This window comes from Cynara cardunculus (assembly GCF_001531365.2).
Source record: "Cynara cardunculus var. scolymus isolate 2C chromosome LG 10, CcrdV1, whole genome shotgun sequence".
NCBI lineage: Eukaryota > Viridiplantae > Streptophyta > Magnoliopsida > Asterales > Asteraceae > Cynara > Cynara cardunculus.
Genome location: NC_037537.1, coordinates 28,541,203 through 28,560,096, shown reverse-complemented (window position 1 = coordinate 28,560,096; position 18,894 = coordinate 28,541,203). Strand labels below are relative to the sequence as shown.

Sequence of the window (18,894 nt, the reverse complement as noted above, 5' to 3'; positions counted from 1 at the left end):
ATCGTTTTGTGGTTTCCTGTGTGGAGAGGAGCAGCACACTCAACAAGTTTGCAGACTCCGATTTCTCGTCGTCATCAGGTATTCGTAGATGCGTGTGAATCCTAGGGTTTTCTTTATCGCAGTAATTCATGGAAGATAATGAAATCTCAGTTGTTCACGTTGATTCAATCTTTCTTTTTAGGGTTTCTTTAGAATAAAAAACATGGATTCATCCTATCCTTATAATTTCTGAAATTGATTTGATATAGTCGATGGAGTGTGATCTGTTTTCGTTGTAAAGTGGATGTTTCACGTGTTTGATTATTCAGTGTGCGAAATTTCATTCAAGGGTTTAGGGTATGTATTTATATCTGTTTTATTTATTGGAATTAGCACCTACATGTGTTACTTAGCGAATATTATTGGTTCCTTTGATGTTTACATGTCGGTTGCAACTCGGGCTTGATGTGAATGCGATAAGACTCCCATTATTCTCGGATCTATGATTAGGTGTAGAATGTGTAGTTTATTCTCCATGAGAATTATTGTAAGTAGATACACATGCTTCACTCTTTCAGCGTGGATAGCGTATTTATGTCATGATGTATCTTGTAAATCAGTTGCTAGTTTTGTTTGTGCGATTATTTTGCCTGATTTTTTTTATGTAAGCCATCAGTCCCACCTGCTCTTTCAGAAATTATGTTTAGGTGTCTTTGTTATCTCAATGGCTCAACGACAAGGAGAAAGTGGGTCAATTAGTGTGAAGCTGGACATTAGGTTAATCTGTTAGTTTATTGTCATGATTCCTTATTTAAATCTATTGAGTTTCATTTTCGTATCTTATTTACAGCTCCTTAGTGATATAACAAGCATCATAAGGTTGGTTGCTCTAGAATAAAAGACAGTGTTTTGGTTACGTTATGTTGCACTAGGACCAATCAGACTGCTGTGTTGGTACTTTGGTACATTTTTCTGGTAGTTTATTCTCACTGCAGCTTGCTTAGAAATGGACAGTGTTTGCTTTGTGACTTAAGAAAGTCTAGGTTTAACAAAAGATTAATGTAATGTAAATGATTGTCTATTTGGGCTGGTCATGAGGTTTAGAATGGTGATTACATTATGAAACATTTGAAGTTGAACTGTAGTGTGAAGGTGGACTAGGTTTTACGGAGTCAAGGAGATTATGGAAGATTGTTAATTATAACTTCTTTAGCTCTCCATATACTGTATTTCATCCAAATAACGAGTAATATATTGGATATTGGTGATGGATTTCATTTAATCTTAAAATTAACAACAAATCTTTTGTTTGGAGTAAAACTGATAACTACATGTTCATATAGAGATAGCGCGGAGATAAAAACCACACTTTTTGATGTCTAATCTGAGTTATAAATACTAAAATGCATTTGCAGAATCAGATGTACAATTCTTTTTGGATCAGGGAATATTGTATTAATAGGGAACTTCAAGTTTTGAACTTGGCATTTTCGCATGTGATGCCTACTATGTGGTCATATAGTTTATTGTGTAAATAGTATTCGCATAGCATGGAACTAGATTATTTTTCCATATGATGCTATAGTTATTTGTTAATTAAACATGTTCTTTTCCTGAATATGTATTCCACAGATCAGTTCTTTGAGGAATGCTGGATTGACTGGTCTTCTAATACAAAGAAGATGAGCAAGAAGAACCCGCTTGTATACTTGGATGTGTCTGTAGATGGGGATCCTGTTGAAAGAATGGTTTTTGAGGTGTGTTTTGAGCCATGATCTTTTAAATTTCTTTCATTTGTCTGTTTGCAGCATGTATTTCTACTTCTGATTCATCTATCTTCTATTTATGATTGCTTTATGTCTTTTTCTTGCCACGAAGGGAGACRTCTGCTGTAGATGGTTAGTATCACTGATTATAAAGGTCAAGACCTCATTATGTTTATGTGGTTTTGCAGCTCTTCTCAGATACTGTTCCCAAGACTGCAGAGAATTTCCGAGCACTTTGTACTGGTAATATGTAAACGATAATTGGTACTTGTGTCGTGAAACTTCTCTATAGCCTTCCTGTTGTATTAGCTTTAGAGAATTACTCAGATACTACTAAACATTGGCTACCACGTTGCCCTTGGAAGAATTCATGAACAATCTTAAATGTGTATTTATGTTTACCCAAGTACATTGGTTTCTACTTAGCTGATCCATATATAGTATAAAGGTTGAAAGTTTGGTTTATGCAGCCTTTCTTATTGTTAGATTTAGTAGGCTTTGATCTTGGTATTATCTGTTGGTGGACGTGGAGATTGATGCGTAATTAAATTTCAGGAGAAAAAGGGAATAGTCAGAAAACTGGAAGACCCCTACACTACAAAGGATCCTTCTTCCATCGCATAATCAAAGGATCCATGGCTCAGGTATGTTCTCTATCAATTACTTTTATATGTTATACTGTTTGTTCCTTTTCTACTTAGTTTCTTCTAGTTCTGTATGTCTTCGTGGAAGTCTGTCTTTTAGTCAGCTATCCTTGTTTACGCTGTAGGATACAGGGTTGATGGTCCCAACTGCTTTTCTTGTGATGTAGTTTTAAGGTTGTGCTTATTTGGTTGTATATCCTCACATATATTCTGAAGCTTATCATACAATGCCGTCTTCCGCAATGAATTCTAAACACATGTACTAGTAAATTAATGGCTGGTATTTGTTTTGCAGGGTGGGGACTTCTTTAAACGTGACGGTATGTACATTTTACCACCAACTTCTATTTTTGATTTATCTTAAGAGTGTTACCAATATAGCTGTGCCTGCATGCCCATTGGGTATACAATGCATATTTTATTACCTTTAATCTGGTTAAATTGTAAAGGGTTTTAGCATAAGCATGACGTCGAGTATTGTCAATTCTTTTAAGTAAAGTTGTATGAATTGCAAAATAAATTGCATAGTGGTATTGGCTTTTTATAACGTTGTAGCACGGGGGATGTTGCTAGAAACAGCCAACTTCAGGATTTTATTATTGCTAGAACAGTTGGCTATTAATTGCTTGCTGCTATTAGGATAATACCCTCTTTGCATGTATGAACATTTATTTGAGCAAGCAGCTTTGCGTTTAGGCCAGTTTAGGCATTACATTGCGTCTCTTATTTTTTTCATTATGTTAAAAATGAGATTTATAGGGACTTCTTTTCCACTATGGTCTACTAGATGTGCAGTTCTTACCTAATCATTGAAATGCATGCCATTGAACTTTATGGTTGCTGAATGTTCATGTTATTCGTCTGAGACTACGTTCTTTATTTACTTTTACAGGAAGTTATGGAGAAAGCATTTATGGTGGGAAATTTCCAGGTGAGAAGTCACTGTGTTCACTTGATTGTGGCATCTGTTTGAACCTTGATGGTCTTGATTTGTCCTAGGTAGTCGATGAATTTCAATAAAATTGTTCCAAAGTGTGTCAAAGATATGGAAATAAGCTCTAACTCCCTCTTCCTAAAATTATATATTTAATTATATTTACACTATACCGTTTGTATTTTGAGAGAAAATGGGTTTTTTTTCCTTTTTGCATTGCCTGTGAAGGTGGGGGCTGACATTGGTCTTATTCTCGCTGCATGGGAGCTCAACCCACAATGAAATTGGACAATTGTAATTGTCTTGAAATGGTGGGTGTATGAATATTTTGTGTGCCTTTGTTTCTAGATTGGTTTGAAATCTATGGTATGTGGTTAAAGTACAAAGTATATGGTTTGGATTGATATGCACAGATAATTGTTTCTGTTATATGCTTTGAGCAATGAATATGCTGTGAGTATTCTAATTTGTGCTTTTTTACAAGCTTGCATGTTCTACTTGAATAGTAGAAGAACGGGAAGAATCTTGGGTAGCATCGATCGTTATTCACTTCCTTTCTCAATTAAAGTTACTTGACTGAGTTCCCTTTGCACCGTTGCTGTTGGGAGGCCCATTGATTTTAGTTGCTCCTGGATTGACCACTATGAACCAATTTTCCTATTGTTCAAATGTGTTGGGAAGAAACTTTTTCTTGAAAATGTGACTCCTTTCTTCAAAGAACCCCGCTGCTGCTCAGCAAGAAGGTCCCATCTCATAAGGAAGGAAACTTGAGAACCCATGCAACCTTCATTGGTTTTTCGGTCTATGGATGGTTCAAAGCTACTTGATTTTTGTTGCATAAGAACACATTTTTAAAATGCTTGATCTGATGTATAATCCAGGTCTTGTTTGACCAGGTTTTGAATGTATATTATGTATAATGCATTAACTACTGACATTTTGCAGTGAATCTGTCATGATATCCTAGACAAATTTCCCTATCGTAATATGTTTCCTCAAATTAAGGTATTGGATATCTTCGTTATTTCAGTCGTGATAATGACCAGTTATGACATTTCAGATGAATCCTCCAAACTGAAACATGATGCAACTGGCCTTCTGACAATGGCAATCGCGGATCGTGATTCGCGTGGCTCTTTATTCAACTTGACTTTTGGTGCTAATCGTCATCTTGATAGGTTTGTTCATCTTTAACGTAGCAATTTTATGTTCATTTTTTAAGGTACAATTTTACCAACATCAGCTATGAACTGTTCTTTTTGGGCAATGAAATTTAGTGTTAGAAATGGCATTTCTTGAACAGGAAGTATATTGTCTTTGGGAAGCTTGTACAAGGACTTGATGTGCTGAAGAAGATCGAAAATGTGGGTGATGAAGATGGAAGACCGACTGTGACTGTGAAGATCATATACTGTGGTGAAATTAGTGAGAGTGAGAATCAGAGTTCTGGTATGGTGGTTGAAGTGTCTTCCATGAAGTTGGAACTTGAACTTTTGATCTTCATATATTAGTCTTCTATGGCTTGATCGTCTATTTTTCTTGAAAATCTTGGTTTGTCTTTAATCCTCATATAGATAAGAAGCCAGCGAGCAAATTAAAAACGGGCAAAGATGTTTCTTCGGAGGTTCACAGCCATGAAGTAAGGCGGAAGGGAAAGCACAAGAAATCTTCGAAAGAGCGAAGGAAGAAGAGAAAAAGATATTCTTCAACAGAGTCAGATAGTTCCTCAGACATGGAATCAGAATCATCTGAATCTGATAGTGATTTTGACTCCGATATATCATCGTCATCATCATCGTCTTCTGATCTTAGCTCGTCAAGTGATGATAGGCGTAAGAGAAAGAAGAGATCATCCAGAAGGGATCGACACAAACGTGGCAAAAAGAGGGACAAAAGACGTGATAAGAAGCGCAGGAAGCGTGATAAGAAGTCCAAACGCCGATCGAAAAGGTTGAAATATATACCGTATATGATCTAATGTTTTCAAGTTAAATATGGGCAAAAGATATTTTACATTAGTTGATGGTTCCTGTACACAATCATCAATTAATTGTCTCATTACACATAAATTGAAGGCAGTATTTGATAGGCCATGGAGTTCTATGAAAGCTTCGCTATTAGTCCATATCTAAATATCCCTAAACAATGATTTGTAATGATAAATGGCCAAAGAGGTAACCATAGATTGGAACTTCACCGTAAAGGGAATCGTGGGTGGCATTAATTTTTGGACATTGTGGAAAAGGATTGTTACAACTATCCTGCTGTGTACACCATATGTTCGTGTTCATAGTTTGTGTTGATGAACTTCCAACTCCTTTTTGCTTTGTGCTTTCCTTTTATGCTTTTCAGTTACTTTGTGGTTCTTTTTGTGAGAATTTTTTTATTTATTGCATAATGGCATCATGATTTTATGCCCTGTTTCAATTGCAGGATGTCTGATAGTGTCAGCAAGAGTATGAGTGAAGGTGAACATGGCTCTGAGGATAATGGTGATGTCAGAAAGCCAAATCGGAAGCATAATAACTTGGCTAAGATCACTGGTAGGATGACTAATATTTTATTGCGCTGGCATAAAATTCCAGTTCCCTTCTATGCTTTATGTTTTAGGAATCTCTCTCTCTTCGTTGTATAGTACTTGACATTCTCTAGAAATTGTTGACTTTCAATCTTGGTCTTAACTTTGATGCCTGAATGTTTGTTTGCATTACTTTGGTTCTGAACATGGTAGTGTTAAGTACACTTTCATCCTGAATTAAGCAAGAAGTTTGACTTGTAGCTCATGTTAATTTAGGGCTCAGACTGATGCAACTTTCTGAAGTACACAAGTTGGGTGGTAAATTGGTTAGTAAGACTAATAAGTATCTGCTGGCATCACAGTAGTCAGAAGGAAAACTGTTTGCCCTTACTCTGGAGTTGATGCTGGTTATTAAGAAAGTAGAAGCATGGCATATAGACAAAGATGTACTGAAATGAATTTAATAGTTGACTCTCATGTGTATGTTCAACAAATAGCAAGTCTATAAGCAGAATTTGCAGTTAGGTTTGGGCTTTTATTGACAATACTCAGATGTCAATTGGATTTTGTTTATGATTAAGAATCCTCCAATTCTCGTTTGAAGACTTGTTCTTAAAAGTCAATGGTTGTAGATGATAGTAGTCCCGGACCAGGTCAATTATATTTGATTGATCATTGATGGGATTGTCTGTTACTTGTGATTTCTTGATTTGTAGTTTGTCTGTTGATGGTATAGTGTTATTGTAGATATCTCCTTATTTAACTTTGTAAGGCTCGGCTTTCTTTAAAATAACGTTATTGTTGGGAGTTTAGTCCACTTTGAACAAGATGTTTGATCTGCATGTGTATCATTGAACTTGTTGAGTTATGAAATCTCAGCTTATGTGCTCCTTTATGTCTTAACTTAGAAACTCTTCACAATGTGTCGGAAATGAATATCTTGGTTTTTGCTGTGTCTTGTTAGACTCTTTGAATATGAGTCAGGCATTATTGGGAGTCTAACCAAGACTGGGTTATGTTCATCATCTTGTAGAACTGGTTTCAAATAGTTGCTACCTTTAAATCGATTGTGTCATATGCATCTTTCACACTCTAATTTTCATTGAAGTTGTTCGTCCTTCATCGTGGTTAAATTTTGTGCTGGAGGATTGTATTTTAGTTTCTTTTTTTGAAGCAAGGAACTTTTCTGTTCTTTGAATTGTTTTGGATGGTGGTAATAACGAGCATTTATTTGGAACTAGGTGGGCTAGTCCAAAATTTAAAACCCACAGGAGTTTGAAAGGAGTTTCCTAGCAGAAAGCATAAGGAGATTAACCCCCTAGTTTCAGGAGACAAGTGTACTTGGTTTTTTGTGGTCGACAACCCACCTTTTGAACTGTAACAGGTCTCTGCCTTATTTTATAGAACTTACCTTTTAAACTCACTGGAGTCTGGAGCTTCCAATCACATGTCTCATATACATTGTTTTGTTATCATCTGCCCTGCTTTATCCCTATTACTAGCACCACCTTCACTCTCTCTAAGATCTAACATAATGGAAGGCATCTTTTCTGTAAAGACATGCTTACATCTCTTTGTCCTCCTTATTATTGTGTGCACTGTTTTAGCACAGCATAATTGAAAACTTTTGGGTTTCAACTTGACTCTAATCTGCATCGACTGCTTGCCATTTGCTCGTGTGTATTAGCATGAGTTAACTACATGATATACTGGGATTATGTTTTTCACTCCAGATAAGGTTTTCTGTTTTGTTTTCATGACTTGATTTTCTGACATGCTAGAATTCATCTAGCATGTATTTGTCATGGTGTTGAAGGCAGGCTCATGGTTTACCTGTGCCCAACATTTGACATGATGTATACTATGATGTGAGGCTTACAAGGTAGCATCATGTGGCACAACTTGTGTTTTTTAAGAGAAGGCCTTTGTTGGGAGAGTGTAAATTATTAAGGATTTGCAATTTACATTAGGCCTTCCAATCTGGTGTTTGCAACTTGCAAGTATATTCTTCATTATTGTCTGGCATGTTAATTAATGATATAGCGATATAATTTCAGATTATATCTATTTGATGTGTTTATAGTTTATTCCTTTTTGTAAAGGCTCATTATCTATGGCACACACTATGTGGGTCATCTATATTTTAGCCTTGTGCCAGAGTTGGACATGACGTAACCACCTTGCTATTAGCAACACTAGATTTTTAGTTATTAAGAATCTCTCTCTTTACTTCCGAAACATATCTAGATGGAAATCAGTCTCCTTCAGCTGAAGTTGAAGATGGTTCTGTTCGTCATAAAACAGGAGACGCATATGATGAACATGAAAGGGAGGAGGGAGAGTATCCCAAGGAAAATGGTGATCGGCCAAGCAATGGTGTAGACACAGTGAAAGGTGCAGAGAGACCTGATGTAGTAGATGATCATCCAGGAAATTCCAGGTTTAATCTCATTTCCTCAAACTTCCAAAGACTTCATGTTCATAATGATGTCATGATTACCTTTGGTACTCCGGGGATTCCTACTGTTTTGCTCATTACCTTATTTCATATATCATCTCTACTGAATTGTTAAACAGAAGTAGAAGCAAAAGTCCTCGAAGGGCCTTGAGCAAGAGCATGAGTATCAGCCCTAGGAAGAGTATAAGCAAGAGCCCGAGTGTGAGCCCCAGGCGTAACTTGAGCAGGAGCCCTAGTGCCAGTGGGAGCCCTCGACATGCCTCCCCGCTAAAGAACAGGAGCCTGAGCCGGAGCCGGAGCCCGGTTAGAAGTGAAAGCAGCAGCAAGAGTCCAGTTAGAAGCATTAGCAGAAGTCCTGTGAGGGGTAAAAAGTCAAGAAGCATAAGTCCAAGCCCAGTTAGATCACGAATCCGTAAAAGTGTTAGCAGAAGCCCTACACCATCACCACCAAGGAGGAGTCTGAGTAAAAGTCCACTGCGAACGTCATCAAGGAAGTCCTCACGGAAGTCAGTGAGCAGAAGCCCCGTTAGGTCTTCTCGAAGAAGCTACAGCAGAAGCCCTGTGAGATCCTCTAAACGAAGCTTGAGTAGAAGCTCGGGTAGAGCCCCTTTAAGGAGAAGCCCTAGCAGGAGTCCAATCCGAGCACCCGCGAGGAGCAGCCGTCGCAGTTATTCTAGGAGTCCCGTAGGTGGACGCAGGGCTAGGTCACCTTTAGGTGATCGTGGAAGGAGCTTATCTAGAAGTGCTTCTCCTGATGGGTCACCCAAGCGTATCAGAAGAGGGAGGGGTTTCAGTAACCGATACTCTTATGCACGTCGATACCATTCTCCGGATCGTTCTCCAGTCAGATCTTATCGGTATGGCAGGAGTGACCGTGACAGGTAACCAACAGCACATTTAATTGTTAAATTTATTTGTTGAAAGAATCTTCACTAATGGACAACAGGAACAAAAAAATTTAGAATGAACTAGTCCAAATATGGGATACATGAAGTACCAAAATTTTGGAAGTGTATAATATTACTCACACCCTCCTTACCTTTGGTGAGGATAGAACCCTTGACCTCCTGGGAGCCTGGGCTCTACCTAGGGGTGTATTGAGCCGAGCCGAGTCGAGTCGAGTCGTAGGTCATTCGAGCTTGGCTGGAAAAAATTATACCATGCTCGAGCTTGAATAACCTTTTCAATGTAGGGCTAGAGCATGAATATGTTTCGAGTTATCGAGTTCGATGCTCGTGTATGGGCTCGTACACGGCATCGATTAACTCGTTTATTGGCTCGAGGTTGATAATTTTTATATTTTTGTTGTATTATTTATGAACATACGAGTATGTTGGCTATGCTTGAATGGCTCGGCTCAACTAGACTCCAAAAATTTAATCGAGCTTTTGAACGAGCCGAGTCGAACATTGGTTCAATGAAGCTCGACTCATTAAGTTAAACAAGTTCTATTTGTGTTCGAGATCAACTTGAGTGCGAGAACTATTAAGCTCGAGCTTGAGATAAATGAGCTCAAACTCGAGTAGCTCGTTATAAGCTTGACTCGTTTACACCCCTAGGGTACCGCTAGACCAATGACCCTTTTGGTAAGTATCATTTTTATATAATTTATATATATATATATATATATATATATATATAGGTGGAGGTTCAAACGAGAACCCCTGTGATTTACGAGAATGCGAGAACAACCCAATAACCTCAAACTTTTTTAATTAATAAATTAACTTTTATTATATATAAATAATTTAATAAGGACAATAATGTAATTAAGTAATTTTTATAATTTTTATTTTATTTTAATTAACCATAATTATCTTTTCACGTTCCACGTTTTACTCTTGGTAGTTATCTTCTTCTCGTTAACATCTTTTCTTCATATCACACCTCTATCACATAAGTATCACACTCATATCATATGATTATCACACCCATATTATATGATTACACTAAAATTTTAACTTGTCAACCAAAACGATAACCCAAGTGATGTATAACAGTGATTATCACACTCTTATCACATGATTATCACACCCAAATCACATGATGACACCAAAATTTTAACTTATCAACCAAAACGTTAACCCAAGTGATGTATAATGGTGATTATCACACCCCTATCACACTCATATCACATGATTACACCAAAATTTTAACTTATTAACCAAAACGATAACCCAAGTGATGTATAATGGTGATTATCACACCCCTATCACATGATTATCACACCTAGTATAATCCTAACCTATTTCGTAACCGTTTTACTAGATAATGATAATAATGAGTGTTTAAAAGATAATGATCGTGTTTAAAAGATTTGATGATATCATTTCCATTATTACCCTTTTAATTTTAAATTTTTTTGAATCTTTTTGTATTTAAATTTAAATTTTAAAAATCTTTTAATTTTATTTTTTATCACAATATGAGGTTATTGGGTTGTTCTTGCGTTCTCGTAAATCACAGGGGTTCTCGTTTGAACCCTTCCCTAGATATATATAGATATATATATATATGGCGAGACCCTGTCAAAATGCGATCCATTGATTTTGACCTATGTGGTCTTGTATGCATTAGAAATCATCCGGCAGCCACCATCTGTGGGGGCATTTTTTGTATGCGTATTCTATGTGACATTTGTATGAAATTTGTTTATTCCAATGGTCAATTTTTGTTTGTAGGTATTCTAGCTATAGGCGCCGCAGCCCTCTGAGAGACAGAAGTCCACCAAGGTGTGTTTGGAATGTCTTGAAACCTCCTTTTCAAATGAAAATAAGTTGTCACAAATTCAAAGGTGTATTCAATGAAAGAAAGAGCTTCTCTTTTCTTTCTTTTTTCGCATTTTTGTCCGTATTTATGCCCTGCCATTAGTTCGAAAAGATTATCTGTTGATTCAGTTAATGTCATCTGATCATTGATGCTGCTCTATAATGCAGATACAGAGCAAGAAGAAGCAGGACCCGAAGTCCAAGTGTATCACGAAGCCCTGTGCGCTATCGTCGCCGCTACAGTCGTAGCCGTTCTCCTGTGGAAACATCTCGATACCGCCCTTCGCCACCAGTGGAGAGAAGAAGGGCGGCTCGTAGCAGAACCCCACCTTCTCGAAGCAGGAGCCCATATGAAGCAAGATCTTCTCCCTCTCCATCTCCCAGAAGGACCAGCAAGTCAAAGTCAAAATCGAAGTCAAAATCAGTATCAGGATCGAGATCAAGATCTAGGTCATCTTCTGGAAGCCCACCTGGTAAGAAAGGACTGGTGTCTTATGGAGATGGCTCTCCTGACTCTGGTCAGAAGTGAGGAAATGATTTGAGGCATCTGAAGTGGAAGTGATTTATAGACTCGGTTATGTAGGGGGTGTGTTTTGAATAATTTGACTATTTTATGCACTGTATTTCTCTCTCGTCTATGGAGGTGCCTGCTAGACTAGTTGGATGTGTTTTTCAGAGGTTAGACTTGTGTTTTTAAAGCTTCTGTTATCAATTTTTATCACCAGTGCAACCTAAACATTATTATTGTTATGGTTATGGACTTGTATGTCTGGCATCTTTTTCAGCATTGTGCATATACAGTTATACATCCTTTAAAGGGTCATCGGCCTGGTGGTACCTGGGTAGACCCTGGTTCAAACGTCAAAAAGCGAGGAGAGTTGCATAAGTATGGGGTTGTTTGGATTGTTTTCCATTATATCTTATGTGATAAAACTGTATGTATGGATTAATATGTTTGTAAAGATTGTGAAGGTTTTGTTTAGGAGGGTTTTTTCAGAGATGGGAATAAGGAGTGCCCTTCTTAATCGGAAGGACAGGTTCAAAAAACATGTCTTTCTGCATAAAGGTCCTCTTTGTAAGCTTACTGAATAAGCTATCTTCGATGTTATTAATGCACCCTAAACATTATTATATAGGCTGAACGAGTAAGATGTGAGTCTTGTTAAGCTATTAAAAAATTTAACTTATATATTATGATTGAAATAGAGGGAGGTTCATTTAGGAACTTTAAATATTTTAAAAACCATTTTTTTTGTAAGTATTCATGATAAAATATTAATGATGAATGTCTATGACATATATTTATAATTAACAATATTTATAATAAATGCTTGTAAAATAGATTGTTTTTGATTTCTAAAATATTTAAGGTTCTTAAACGAACCTTCCTCTACTTTAATATTGTAAAAGATCATTCTTATACTGGTAACATTACATGCAACATATGTCTTATAATTCTTGTCAAGATGTCTTTGATTTCAAGATTTGGCAAGTATCTTTAATGTTTTTAATGTATATTCGAACTTTTTTGTGTATAAATTTTATTGTTTTTTTTTTTAAATAAACTTTTAAATACAGTCATCTTGATAATTATAATATTTTCTGTTTTGAACTACTGTTTTCAAAGCCTTACAATTTTATTGTGTTGGTTATCAATTGAAACAAATATTCCAGTTTGTTACATTGTGGTAGAAAAATATTCAATTCGATAACTTGTTAATCACGTACAAGTTCGTTTTGCCTTTTTCGAACTCCTTGAATTTAGGGGAAAACATGAAAATATCACGAAACTGTAGGGGGGAATCTTGTATTTCTAGAAGTTGAAGGTCACCGGCCATGGCGACAGGCGACGTGAAGAATACGGAACATACACCAAACCCTAGCATCTCCATGGCAGAGAATCACTCTCCACCCCTGAAACGAACACATAGCTACCTCCTTCACGATGATAACCACGTAAAGCTTTCGGTAACATGACTTCTTCATTGAATTTATGAATCATTTGATCGATTTTTAATCTAGTTCAGATCTTTTTATTTGATATAATCTGTAAATGTGAGTGTATAATGTTGTGATTCTCAGTAAAGCTTATTAATGGTGAGCTGTGATAAGAGAAGAGAATTAGAGAAGGGTGAGATACTGAGATCATAAGATATTTTCATTAATTACCATGGTATAAGCATTTAACAGAATTGTTTGATGAAAAATGGCAGTAGTGTACTTGTGATTAGGTCTTTGGCCACCAAAGATACGTATGTACCTGACCTAGTGGTAAGGCTTGGGCATGGCATAGTCATGAACCCGAGTTCGAGCCCTGGGAGGGGAGTGTTGGCGACATTTAAGAGGGGCCATGTTTAGCCTCCAAAATTGCCGGGGATTAGTCGGGCTTTGGCCCGGACACCCTTACAAAAAAAAAAAAGATACGTATGTACATATATATTCTTATAGTTCATGTCAATATACAGCGGGCATCGCAATAGGAGAATTTTCAGGGAGTAAGTTAGGGGAATGGGGCAGAAGGGTAACCCTTCCTGTCAAATTGGTTATGAATGTGTGAAGTCGGTGCTATGTGGTTTCGGTTGCCATGGTTCAGGCTGGAATTGCCAATCCCTTTTCTCTAACTTCGAGTTTTCTTGCCTATCCATTGGGTCACATGATAATAAAAGTAGCATTATAAAATTAAATTTAGGAAGATGAGCATTTGGTTTGTTTTATAACTTGTCTGATGCAACCTGCATTTCTTCAAATTTTCAAAAGATGAATATGATGTTGGGTGGTTCTGTTTGGACAAAGACAAACCTCACTGATGCCTTGTCTGTTCCCAGTATTTCAAGGTGATTGAAACATTCCATTATTACTCTGTTTTTTTTTTTGCTTACATCCATTGCATCTTGGCATAGGAAAATAATTGCCATCTATATGATATCTTTATAAGTTGAAATTACCGGAAAAACGATTACTTGATAGCAGCTTCTTTATTTTGTTATATCTTGTTCACAGCTTGAAGTGGTTGTCTCTGGAGGACTTTCATACAGTGATGGGGATGATGATGTTCATGTTTTACCAGCTATTAAGCCTGTTTAACTCAAGTGACAGAGAAGAGAGTCGATTACACATTACAGCATTTGATCCCTAACAAGAGTCGCATGTTTGTCACCATCCTTTGTTCATGAGACTATAACATCAACCAGTTTGTCTGTTCGTTACTTATGCTATTTTCTCGGTATAATCAGATCCATTAAACCTTGATATTTGACTTCTGATTTATGCATGTAGACATGCCATTTTGACATGCTTTCCATGGTAACTTCCACCTTCCACTTGATGATGATCTACAAAATATAGGGAACTTGTTGAGTTCATGGTTTACTATTTTTGTTTTTGTTTTTGGTGAATAACTTCCATGATGTTTGGAGGTTATTATAGTTTAATAAATAATGCATCTTTTGTATTGATGAAGAAGTTAAGATTGATATGTCATAGGCCTACTCTTTACTGACAAATGATGATTTTTTGTAATTGGTTTTGGATTGACAGGCAACAAGTGATATTGATCATCATGTTCTATTCACTGTGCTATGCTTTAAATAATGCTCCAAGGCCTACCAATACATGGTGATATTTACAAAGCAAAGGCATTGGATTGGCTAATAAGTATGTTTCTACCTTATATTAACCTTCATTTTCACTAACATTGTAGGAATCAGATGATTTTCATTTTTGTTGTCTAGGCTGTCTCTGCATTTGTGATGGCAGCTGGTAAGCTATGGAACACCATTTCTGAGTGCATCTTCCAAATTCAATCTGATTCTGATGACAGAGCTAAAGAGAAGGCACTTTAAAACTAGTTTTCATCACAAAAGCAAGTCCTCCACAAAGGAACTTAGTTGTGCAGAATAATGAAGCCATTCCCACTATTCTCTCCCTACTTAAGTCCTCCACTTCTACTCTCGAGAGACCCTCACTCCCCATTCTCTTCAATCTCTCATTAAACCCTAATCTCAAATTGACCTTTGCAGACATAGAAACCATTCAAAACCTCAATGATGTGATCCTCTATCATGGGTCCCTCGAGTCTAGGAAATTAGCGGCTTCTCTAATATGCAGCCTGGCAATGCTAGATAAAAATAAAGCAGTATTTGGGTAGCGAATACAATCAAAGCTTTGTTGAAGGCAGTTTCAAGACCTGATGGTCCTGTTACACGTCACCTCCTCAGCTCGCTCACTGAGTTGGTGCACTTCCATGGGAATTGCACCTTGGCCGTCAGATCAGGTGCAGTCAGTGTTCTCCTGTAAATAGTGGAGAATGTGGACTGTGAAGATCTGAGTGGGAATGCTCTTGTTATTCTAGAGCTTCTTTTTAGGTTCAATGAAGGGCTAAAAGCTTTGACAAATACACCTAGTATTGTGAGTAAGATGTTTGATGTGTTGAAAAGTAGGTGCATGTTGAACAATGAGGGTGCAGCTGAGGTACTTCGTTTGATGAGAGTGAGGAATGCTTGAGAGACGCACTGGGTTTGCCAGATCTCATGTTTGTGTTAGCCGAACTCTCGGTGAGAGGATCAATAAGAGTCCGGGAGAAGGCTTCCCTGTTATTGAGAAAACTCGAGGCCAATGAATCATATTCAGAGGATAACCTAGTGTTCTAGCAATGGTAATATCGAATGCTTGTCTTAGAGATGTAACATAATAAGAGCTTTTGCTTGTTTTGTAGCACATGGATTTGCACATTACTCGATCCTGTTCGAAATCGTAGGCAATGAATCGGTGGATCCATTTTTAGAAAGCCTTTTTTGTTTGAAAATGAGGCTACAAATTGGTGGATATGTTACACGAAAGTGTTTTGACTTGCATGTTTGTACATTACAACTATCAATTGAAACGGTTTGTAGATCCCATCTAGCCAAACTATCAATTGAAACGGTTTGTAGATCCCATCTAGCCAAATGACGTTTTACCAAGTTTATGTAGGGATTAAGAAAGAGAAAATAAGCGATATATATGACATTGGTGAAGAAAATATTTGTTTGAAATATGTATTATTAGGAAAAATATTATACTACCTTCAAACTTATTGTTGACAGTGTGGCATGATAACATGTCTTATCTTCTGTTTCATTTAACAAATTTATCCTTTCATATGTTACATTATCATGTCCATCCTCAAGTACTAAGTTTGATGATATATTACCTATTAAGTATACTTCGTATATTTACCCTTCTTGATTATGGATGCAAAATATGTTCAAATTTAACATAGCGTTCAGGCATTCTATATTCTTGAACTCTAGATCATATCTTACTTTAGCCGGTCTATAAGCTTGAGGTTATCACTTACAGAGTAACAAATTATACAAAAGAATGAATTGAAGTAAATTTAAGAATAATATCAAGTAAAAAAGAAGTTAAATTTATAAAGAGAACCTACCTATCTTGTATTCAACTGATGACAATAATTGCTTTTGAGCATTTTGGCCAAAGGTGAAGGCTAGACCACGCAGGCGGCATAAATGGGGGTTTATCTTTTGTGGTTTTAACATGGAGTAGACCTATAAGCTTTTATTTGGTTAGATAGTACATATTTAGTATTGGTTTCTTGTGTATCCTTAGTGTCACCAATGAAATTTTTTATAGTAGAGGGATTGCTTTAGAAAATGCGAAAGTATTGTGGAAAAATCTAGAGATGTTAAAAATATGAACTTACATGTTTCATACATAATACTTCAGTGTTTCATTTAAGAAACTATTTTGTGTAAATTTGTGTAATTATTAAATGAACTTATTGCTTTTTGCAAAATTTAACTTCTTTACTAAATATGTAAGTTAGGATTGCCTAGGAAAATTACTTGAGCCCTATTTGGGTCTACCTCTCTCTCCCATCCTCTATTGTGCCCTTTCCCCTTTATTGCACCCTCAACCTTGTCCATCGGCGTTGGATATCATCGAGCGTTGCATCTACTACCGTATCATTCTGTTGCGCCTTTGCTACACTAAACACAAGAATTTATTTAGTGCATTGAAATCCAGGTATCTTTTTGGAATGCTTAACTATCTGATCTAGTTTGATTCCACATAGATTATTCAATCATTTTACTTATAATGCTTTTCAGTTACAGTAAATTATCTTGTTAATGAAAAGAATTGTCTTTAGTTGTTTGAAAAAAGTGTTTTATGTGCTTCCAATTAGGCTATTTTGATGTGTTAATTACAGCGAACGTAGTGCGTATATGGAAGGTAATTATTTAGGTTCTAATTTGATGGTAAACAATGTTAGGTTTTTCGTTAAGTTTAATGAACATCTGTTAACTAAGGTAATTTCTTTGATTACTTGGAAGTGATTATAGTTTTTTGAGATTCAGTGCAATGGGTGTGATATCACATAGATTATGACGATGGGTCACTAAATCTTATGTGCTATTGCTTGTTACCCATCTAGGAGATTGACAAGAAAACAACTGTGGAGTTCCATAAGGTCTTGGATCGCGGTATTCTTATCTTTTCATGGTTACCTTTAGCAAAATCTCAATATGGTTTGAACTATGGAAGTATATCCATTTCTTTTAGGTCTCCTCAATTTGGGAAATTAGTGATGGCATTTAGCTATAACTCATTAACTTATTGTGATCTAAAATATTATGTGCACATTTTTGCAAGAGTTATCTTTAAGGAATTCTATATCCTGTTGGAAATTGCTTTTGATTTCATATGCTATGCTCATCTAAAGACAGGCTCATTTCAGAAAATTTAGACCATCAATTTGGATATGGTCATAGCAACTATGCCAAGGCATCTTTGTGATTTAAAGGTGATTGATTTTACTCTCATCATTTATCCCATATTTTTCGTGGTTAATTGTCTTACATTTAGATCATTGGCTCTTGACCAAGTCAAACCTCATTTTTTTCATTTCGTCTTGCACCTCATCTTTCATCATTTGGTCTATAGGGTGTAACTATGGGTTTTGGTTGAATGAAGCACTCTCTTTAAACATAAGATATAGTCAATTTGAATTTGCGTCGTGGTTGAACTTGGTTTTTTTCCGCTCAGCCTTCACCCTCTTTGGCTCTAATTTTCATCATCAAGTCCTAGCCCTGCTTGCTATTCGGTCCTTGAGGTTTTGGCCTTGTGGGTAAGGAGGTGGGCCTCCTTGTAGAATGAGTGGGAGGTCTACTGTTCGACTCTAGACACCACCCACCTGGCCCTTGGGGGACCCAATTGCCAACTCCATGATGGCCGTGGGACATGTATGATTGGGAAAAAGGGGGGGGGGGGGTCCAAAGGGTGGCGTCATACCCTTTTCGCAAAAAGTCCTAGCCGAACTGGGTGTCACCTTTTCTTGTCAAGAGATGTAACTGATGCATCTTACTTGGCGTCTTTTAGTGTAGCCCAATGAATTTTGTTTATTGATTCAAGAAATTCTAAACCTTGTACTTCACTCATTCTTTAGGCCTAAGATGTAAAGTCTATCCACCACCTTTTGATTTTTTTAAAGTGGAATTCTTGTTAGGTTGTTAGCTAGTTTCTTTTTAGTTCTAGCGTCTTTAAGGTACATTGTTTACCGATGATTTTTTTCCATGCTAAGATACCTTGGACATGGTTTTATCCACGCCAAGGATTCAACTTTTTTCCATAGGTTCGACACTTAAGGGTAACACCTAGTAGTCTCATTTCAGCTTAATTAGATTATCTTTCTTGTCTCAAATATGGCTATCTTACATGCCTTTTCATCTTGTTTGGTTCAAGCATGATTATGATGAGCCCATGTACTTCATTCAGGTAATCCCCTCCACTTGGAGTAAGTTTTCATGTAGAGATTGTATTCTTTCT

At 36.7% G+C, this 18,894-nt stretch overlaps 1 protein-coding gene across 3 annotated transcripts; it reads left to right on the top strand.

The window, feature by feature from the left end:
- Positions 1-12,084, top strand: LOC112519007 (peptidyl-prolyl cis-trans isomerase CYP95). Of its 3 annotated transcripts, none has more exons than XM_025126876.1 (14): positions 1-78; positions 1,612-1,736; positions 1,934-1,988; positions 2,301-2,389; positions 2,685-2,709; positions 3,282-3,320; positions 4,384-4,501; positions 4,627-4,772; positions 4,898-5,273; positions 5,757-5,866; positions 8,089-8,281; positions 8,419-9,180; positions 10,981-11,031; positions 11,236-12,083. In XM_025126876.1, the coding sequence occupies exons 2-14, from the start codon at positions 1,662-1,664 to the stop codon at positions 11,594-11,596; spliced, it is 2,400 nt and encodes a 799-aa protein (XP_024982644.1). In that variant the 5' UTR covers positions 1-78; positions 1,612-1,661; the 3' UTR covers positions 11,597-12,083. The 3 variants fall into 3 exon arrangements, with proteins under 3 accessions (XP_024982644.1, XP_024982645.1, XP_024982646.1); XM_025126877.1 differs by having other exon boundaries at positions 8,146-8,281; positions 11,236-12,081; XM_025126878.1 differs by lacking the exons at positions 1-78; positions 1,612-1,736 and adding an exon at positions 3,552-3,634 and having other exon boundaries at positions 11,236-12,084.
- Positions 12,085-18,894: the final 6,810 nt, after the last annotated feature.

Bases quoted from the DNA above. Each gene is read 5' to 3' on its own strand.
- LOC112519007 (XM_025126876.1), top strand. From the start codon at position 1,662: ATGAGCAAGAAGAACCCGCTTGTATACTTGGATGTGTCTGTAGATGGG. The intron at 1,737-1,933 runs GTGTGTTTTGAG...GTGGTTTTGCAG, and splicing joins TTGAAAGAATGGTTTTTGAG to CTCTTCTCAGATACTGTTCC. The intron at 3,321-4,383 runs GTGAGAAGTCAC...ATGACATTTCAG, and splicing joins TTATGGTGGGAAATTTCCAG to ATGAATCCTCCAAACTGAAA.